This window comes from Carlito syrichta, unplaced genomic scaffold (assembly GCF_000164805.1).
Source record: "Carlito syrichta isolate Samal-C Ts95f unplaced genomic scaffold, Tarsius_syrichta-2.0.1 Scaffold315756, whole genome shotgun sequence".
Lineage (NCBI taxonomy): Eukaryota > Metazoa > Chordata > Mammalia > Primates > Tarsiidae > Carlito > Carlito syrichta.
This window is the reverse complement of record NW_007259852.1, coordinates 617,219-625,427: the sequence shown is the minus strand read 5'-3', so window position 1 is coordinate 625,427 and position 8,209 is coordinate 617,219. Positions and strand designations below refer to the sequence as shown.

The window sequence follows — 8,209 nt, the reverse complement described above, 5'->3', positions numbered from 1 at the left end:
TTTATAAGCCTGCCATCTGCACGGATGCGAACTTAAAGGGCTTTAGAAGGCAGTGGAAGGCTTGGCAGCATCTTTCTTCTTTTTTTTTCAGTGAGCTGTTACTAAGTTTTAGAATCTATAATGAAACCCAGGCCTCCGATGCGATCCACTATAAACAGCTTTGCTACAGCACTCTCATGTTTTATGTGAGCAGCGGCTCGCTGCGTGGTGAGGCTCGTGTTTGTTTATGTGTGAACACATGTGCTGAGCAAGAATGAGGGTCCCTGGGCCTGGGAGGGAAGAGCCAGAACAAACCTCCCTCCTCTGAATCCTAAAGGCACATGCTATTCAGACAGCTTTCAGATTTAGAGGCCCCGGTTTCTCTTTTGAAAGTGTCCTGGCTGCCAAATTGCTTAGTAAAGAAACTTGAGCCCTCACAATAGCCTCGAAGGACGCCGTGTTTGGAGGCTGGATGTTAATTTAACTGAGAAACAACCCAGGACACGATTCTTTAAATCTCAATTCTTGCTGCCCTAGAGGTTTCCTTCCTGGATTCAATTGCTAATAAAGCTTCCCCTGGCTGTCCCTTCCCCCACTCGCCTGCTCCTAGAACAGAAGCAGGCTGTCTTTTCTGGAAGAAGAGGTAGGGGCTGTAGTTATTATTTTTTTTTTCCACAGGGCAGAAGGACTTCATGCTGTTCACTGGCATTCCCAGTGCTTGATAAAAGTTACTTCTCTCAACTTTAATAACAACATGGAGAAAATAATGCTATCTCCTCGGTTAGTTACAGTTCTGGGAGATTTCCTCGTGAGGAACATCTGAGGAGTCAGAAGCAGCCGAGAATGTGGCCGTAGGGACAGGGTCGTCCCCATGCCAGCAAAACAAATAAAGGGGGAAGGCAGGGGCGTTACTAGGCTTACCGATTATACAACTTTCCCTGTGCAAGAGAATTGAAGTCGTGAGGTGGATGGCCCTGAATGGCAGTATTGTGAGCCCCGAGACTGCAGCCGGCGGGAGCCCTGCGCAGCCCTGTTGCATTTTTATCGGACGAGATGCATTTGGTTTCTTTTTGACAAACCGAGTTTCGGGAGGGAAGGAAAGCGAGCAAAGGGCTGTCGCCGGCCCCAGAGCACAGGCGGCCCTCCTGCGGCCCGTGGAGACCGCAGGAGAGTGTGGGGTCGGGGCGGGCCGGAGGGCGGGGACAGGGGCCGATCTCGAGCCTTTTAAGCCCCGGGCTGCGATTTGTGGACACACGGTGATGAAATCAGGCTCTAGACAAATCAGAAGAGCCTGTCAACCTCCCCGGTGGGGTTGCTCCGGCTAATAGACTAAGCTCCGAGCCCCCAGGCTGCGCCCTCGGTGGCGGAGAGCACGCTGCGGACTTTTCCGAGGAGCCTACCATGGCCGGGAGGAGCGGCCTCCTGTCACCCCAGGTGGGAGGACGGGTGACGCAAAGGGCTCGGTCTGCAGAACCAGGGACAGTGAGAACGTTTCTCTCTGCTGGTCACCTCACCCGTGCACTTGGGGAGTGGTAGGAGCAGGGGGTGATGGTGAAGCGTCCGCTTGCCCTGATGTGACCTGATTCAGTCTTGTGGCTGAGTTCGAGCATCGGTCTCTTTATCTCCTCAGGTAATATCCCTGTTCGCTGTTGCTGTTGGAGTCAACGTCTGCCTGGGATTCACTGCCCATCGGATTAGGAGGGCGGAAGGATGGGACGAAGGCCCTCCTACAGGTAAGGGCAGCAGCCAGGGCAATTTCAATTCTTTAAACATATTACATACCAGGTGATAAGTGCAAACTCTTGGAAACTTATTATTAAGATAATCTCACAACATAGCTAAGATACTCTAGTTTTCTCTGGGATGAGACCACCTATGTGGATAATTCAGGTGAGGAGTGTGGTTTGGATTAGGGAACATTTACAGCTGTTTCATGATAATGGTTATGTAAAATCTTTGTATTCTGAAATTTACAAATGTTAAGATGCAATGTAAGCTCGTGTTCATACACACGGCTAGAGCGGGAAAGAACAGGTGTTGGTTTAATACTGGAGATGCATGAGTCTGACTCGCAGTGAAGCAGGATGTGGTGTTTGCCCCACAAGGTCCTGATATGGGGAAGAGGAGTGGAGGTAGAAAATGGGGTGAAACTTCAGAAATTTGGGATTTTAAGATTTGGCTAAGACTGAAGAAGCATAAAAGAGTCTTCAGGGCTGATCTGTGTGTACTGTGTTTCCTTTGGCATAAGAGAAGGTGAGTTCCAGTGTGGCTTGCCTTGACTAACAGCCTAGTGAAAGGGCTTCTTCTCACAATACACACACCACGGCCATGTGGGGTTCTCATAAAGGAGCTCCTTGTGTACACTGGGGGCTTAGCTGACCAGGTCTTGAGCAACGAGTTGATTAATTTCCTGGAAATGGGAGCTGCTGATGGTTTTAGAAATGAAATTACATTTTAAATAATGGGCACTCTAGGGAACAATATTTTCTTGACTTTCTCTGACGTCCCAGCTTGTCTGTCTGTCTTCCTGTGAATTTTGTATTTCTTGATCTAACTCTTTAAATGACCATCACCTGTCTCTGTTTAGCCAGCGCAGAACTCTCTTATTAACCAAGTTGTGGTGCCTACATTGATGGATCCCTCAAGTGAGTTACTCGTCTTGCCAGAGGTTGAAAGAATAGTGATGAGTGGAAGTGAACATGGCTAGGGAAAGAGAGAAAACAGACCCTAAAGGTACCAGCCCCAGGGGGCCAAGTGGACGAAACCGCCTTGTCTTCAGTTGAAGGGAGAAGAGAGGATCACAGAGCCAGAGAATGCTGTTTTTATTAGTAGCAAATGCTCCCTTCAAAGGCTCCTTTTTCCCTCCCATTGACAGTGACTGTGACTGAAGAGCCGGGAGCAGGTACTCGATGGACCCTGGGGCCAGCAACTTGGGAGCCAGAGGCTCAGTCTTTTTACCACACCCTAAAAAGGAACTATTTTCTGCTTCTTAATATATTACTCTGGCTGCAACTGATATTGAAAAAATTAAATGCTGTTTCCTTAATCAGTGTAAAACTGAGTCATTCATTATTTTCAAAGTTCACTTTTTTTTTTTTGGAAAGCAGTCATTGAAACCTAAGCTGGTGCCTGGATTCCTGTAACTTGCTGTGTGGTCTTGGGCAAGTCATTTGTGGAGTCTGTCCCCTAGCTGACAAGGAGCAGGTCTACATGGTTTCCAGTTTTTCTTCTGGATTAAACAAGTCCATGGTCTATTCCATGTAATTGCCTCTTAAACTTGTGTGTTCTCTACTGGGAAACTTGAAAGTATAGATTAGATTCATTTGGCCTTGAAAATATCTTATGTATAATAAATTATTTCCATATGTTATAAGAAATAGCTATAAGAACTAATGAATCAGTACTATTTCTGTGAAAATAATATAGTCTATATTATAATCTGTAAGTCTAAATGAACTTAAGTATTCTGCAAATCATTTGCTTCTCGAATTGCATAATTAAATTATTGATTTATTTTAGGTCTTTCTGGTATCATCTAAAATAAACTATTAGTGAAGTGCCTATCTATATGAAGCTTAGTCGTAGGATACACTGCCTTGTAAGTGTTTTAGGGTCTGAGTCTGAATCTGAGTCTGCTGCACATTTGGAGTTTTGGTTTTCCTTTGGCATAGTGCACCCATTGGTTAGGTACTCTGGTTGATTTCTCCTGAATAAGACCAGAGATGGGCTTAGGATGCTGGGTGAAAGCAAACCGTGGAGAATTTACACATTTATGTCTTTTTTTTTTGAGTTGGAGTCTCACTCTGTCACCCAGATTGGAGTGCAGTGGCCACTCCCCGCCACTACAGCCTCGACCTGCTGGGCTCTGGCCATCCTTCCGCCTCAGCCTTCCAAGTAGCTGGAACTACAGGCGTGCGCTACCATGCCCGGCTAATTTTTGATTTATTGTAGAGATGAGGTCTTGCCAAGTTGCCCAGGAGGGCCTCGAACCCGTGGGCTCAGGCAATCCACTCACCTCAGCCTCCCAAAGCGCTGGATTACAGGTTGAGCCACTGAGCCCGGCTACATTTATGTCTTTTAAATGCCACATGTACCTGGAAAGCCTGCTCCCAGGTAATGCAGGCAAATATTAAGCAGACTGTCAGAGCCTTCCATCCAGCATGGCTGTGAGTATAAGGCCCTGGGATGGAGGGAACCAAGCAGCTGTGCCCGTGTCCAGCAACACTTTTGGGCTCCAAAGAAGGTGCTTCCAGGATCTCTCAACAAACAGAAGAGACACAAAGGGCACTGGTATATGGCAGCCTCGGGTTGGTTGGAGCAAGACATGCTGTAGCAACTGTGGCTCCCAGCCTCAGAGAGCCCTGCGCTCACAGACGCCGTAGTGTACTCTGGACTGGTGATAGTTTCCAGGCTGCTGCAAAGCAAACAAACTGTTATAATTAATTAACCAGCACACTTGTTAGTCGGGCTTATTGCTGGGACCTTGGGATCCACTGGAAGTCATGGGAGGATGGGATTTCTTACATCATAGGTTTATTAGGAGATAAGAATGACAATTCTAATTCTGACTCTGGGTAGATAGGTACAATGGGCACTCAGGTAAGTGAGCTGACTGGAGTCCTTTCTCCAAGAAATGTCCATGACAAGTGCAGTTCGGTTTGACTATGTTGCCTCCTGTAGCCCATGCACCCATGTGACTTGCTCCTAGGGCTACAAGCACATCTGCAGGTGCTGGCACGTGCGTGTGCACATGTGTATATTGTGGTGTTAGGGAGGAGTCCACTTTATTGAAAGCTGTGATTTAGAAACTTGCTCAGCATCCAGGTATAAATGAAATCTCGTCTTTGAAATATAGACCAGATACTTCTTGAACAACAAAGGGAAATCTGTGAGCTTGTAAATAGCTGACCCAGATTTAAAAGTACAGCCCAATCATATCACCTTTAGTGGTTTGAAAGAAAAGTTGAAAAGTGTGTGAATGGAACTTGTAGGTGAGCATGCAATGAAGAGTATCACTCAAAACTTCATGGGTTAAGTGCTTCTTTAGAATCACGGGAGTGGGGACATCAGAAAATGATGGGGAGCTTCACATTCGTCTGAGCACTAGAAATCTCATTTACAGTGAAAAGCTGTGTACAAGCTGGCATAGAATGTGGGGAACTAGAGCTGACAGATACAACCTCCGTCACTCTGCCAGCAGAACTACCGTGAAGAATATCACATCTTATGACTCCATGTTAAAGCTGATGTGAACATGGGCAAACTTAAGTAATGGAATGAAATGACCAAATGAGAAGTGAAGGCTGTTCAGTTCTTTGTTAAATGAGGACTTGGTGTTTTGATTTCCTAGTTATGTTAAAATTGTAGAGAATCCTACAATTTTAGTCTTCCATGAAGTTCAACATAGATGTTTGAATCACTCAAAATCAACAAATCTGCCAAAATTATATTTTGAAAAGAACTTCTAAAATTTGAAACCTATGTACAAAATTTGAAAAATCCATTGTTAGTGAAAAGAATATGATGGTACAGTGATATGATCTAAAATTATCCAGGCCTTTGCCGGCCAAGTGAGGCCTAGAGACCTGATTTTCCAATCAGGAAAATAGGCTGACATTGCCTCTATTCATCTGAGAACATTTTTGAAAATGCCATGTTGAGGCTGATGAGAATGATAAAGTGTTAAGTATACGATGATATATTTAATTTATCTTCAATTATGCTTGAAGGGCAGTGTCTAGCATTTATTCCTTATTGAGTTAACAATACTTTTAAATTATCCCATTTCATTGTTTGGTAGCAGATTTGCAAAACACTCAGCTTCATGCCACTGACTGCCGTTACATGCTGTTCAGTGGTTTAGATGTTGAATTAAAGTTTGTGACTTTTGATTTAAATCACATATAAATCTCTCTTTTTTGGGGGGTACTTTTTGAGCTCTTTCTACATGAGGACATTGTATTTATAAACGTTTTTGAAGTACAGGGGTTTACAAACTTCCCAGGTGGAACTGTTTATTAAAAAACACCTGTGAAGTGGCCCAGCAGCTGTGGAGAGGAGAACAGTGAGAGTGCAGTAGTGCGTGTTTATAGAAAGTGATGCATTTAGGAAGTAAACAGGTTCACTGTAGCATACACTGATGCTTCTGTGGAGAATAAAGAATGTATAGCATTGCTGTTATACATATTGTATATATATGTATATATACATTTAAAAATGTAAAGTCCTTGATCTTTTTTTTAAAAACATGCACCTGCTGGGCATGATGGCTCACACCTGTAATTCCAGCACTTTGGGAGGTAGAGGCGAGAGGATTGCCTCAGCCCAGGGGGTTCAAGACCGGCCTGGGCAACTTGACCATACCCCGTCTCTACAATAAATCAAGAAAAATTAGCCAAGTGTGGTGGTGCATGCCTGTAGTTCCAGCTACTTGGAAGGCTGTGGTGGAAGGAATAGCTGAGTCCAGCAGGTCAAGGCCGCAGAGGCCATGAGCATGCCACTGTACTCCAGCCTGGATGACAGAGTGAGACTGCTACTCAAAAAAACAAAAACAGAAACAAAAACATGCACCTATATAGACCTGTAACATTTGTTCTTCAAGATTCTGGAATTGACTTGTATCACTTGAATATATAATTTAAAAGGCAGCAGTAGAATTGGAATCTCTCATGAAGTATTGGCAAATGCCTAATAAGAAATTCTGTCTTCAGTTTAAGGCTCAGCAGGGACTAAACATGGTAAACACTGGCTATTGAGTAAGACTCAATTATTTTCAAAGATGAAGCAAGGGACACATTTAGACAATGCTTAATGTTATAAGAACATAGTAAAAAATCATGTTGATAGAATGGGTGAAGAAAGATTAAAAGTGGCTAAAAATGCATGCAGCTATTCTCAAAGTAGAGAAAGAAGTAGGAATGAGATAATGATGAGGAGAAGGCAAAGGGCATAGCTGCGGGACAACACTAAGTGTGCAGGGACCCCACACACCTGCCCATGTGCCTGGGTCTCTTAGTCTCAGCTACCAGCAAAAACACATGCTTACATGTGATGGTGGCTAGAATGAGCCTATCTAGGCAGGGCACTTTAAAAAGGGCTACTCGGTTTTATTTTTAATGTAGGACTTTCTCTATTTTTTCTTTTTTTTTCACTTCTCAACCCCTCTCCCCTATCCTCTCCTGTGGTCCAGCAAACACTGTTGAGAGGTTGGCCATGGTCAGTAGGAAAGTGTGATTTATGGTCCAGAGGCAGGCACTGCATTGGAAATGGACATTATTTCCTAAATGGAACTGGTATGGTTTGTATTTGGATACCACAGGATCAACTATGCAGAAGCAGTTCACATCTTGTGGCCTAGTGAATCTGTCTGCTTTAGTGAACTGATCTGATGCTGTCATGGCTGAGATGGGGGGACTCTGACTTTAAGAACAGCTAAAGTTGGACAGGATGCTCAGGTATATGGCTTGGGAAGACCTAGAAACATTATTTAACTTCTGTCCTCCTCCTGCTTCTTGTTTTTTTCTTGATTTTTAAAGTATACCTATGAATTATAAAAAAATGAAAAATTCATAAACATGTAAATAAAAATTAAGTTATAGCTATAAGTAATATTTGTTAAGATATTTACATATGTTACATGGCATACATTTTATACACATATGTATGCATACGTGTGTGTGTGTGTGTAAATATAGAGGGTGCCAAAAAAAGTATACATTTTAAGAAAGGAAAAAACTATTAAAATTGTAATACTCAATATATTCTGATAGCAAAAGGTGGATACAAGTCATACTGACAAGTCACATATTTGACTTCTGCAATTGCAAGAGGGGCTCAAAGTGGTTACCATCAGTGTCCAGACATTTCCGATTATGGTGAATATCTCTTAATATCGCTTCAAATGTGTATACATTTTTTTGGGCATCCCTGGTGTATATGAGTATGTATAGGTATATGTATATCGGAGAGAGAGAAAGAGAGAGAAAGTGAAAAGCCCAGACAACCTATGAATTTGTAGAATGTTAGAAATTTCAAACTACAGGAAGATAAAAGGTCTATTTCTCTCTCTTTCTCGGTCATTTTCCCTCAGGGAAGCATTGGCTCACGCCTGCACTTTGAAGAGTGGTGGACTCTGGGACATCTTATCCTCCCCCACCTACCCGCTCTCACACATCTCTCTCGTCTCTGTCTCTGGCTGTCTTTTTATGTCTGTCTTTTTTTTTTTTTTTTT

General features: G+C 43.4%; 1 protein-coding gene across 3 annotated transcripts in view; it reads left to right on the top strand.

The window, feature by feature from the left end:
* The first annotated feature begins 1,339 nt into the window (after positions 1-1,339).
* The window catches only part of ENPP2 (ectonucleotide pyrophosphatase/phosphodiesterase 2), a 72,839-nt gene continuing 65,969 nt past the window's right edge, over positions 1,340-8,209 (top strand). For all 3 annotated transcript variants that reach the window (XM_008073215.1, XM_021706550.1, XM_021706551.1), the window contains exons 1-2: positions 1,340-1,413; positions 1,610-1,712. In XM_008073215.1, coding sequence (XP_008071406.1) covers positions 1,381-1,413; positions 1,610-1,712 — 136 coding nt within the window. In that variant the 5' untranslated portion in view covers positions 1,340-1,380. The remainder of the gene's footprint in view (positions 1,414-1,609; positions 1,713-8,209) is intronic.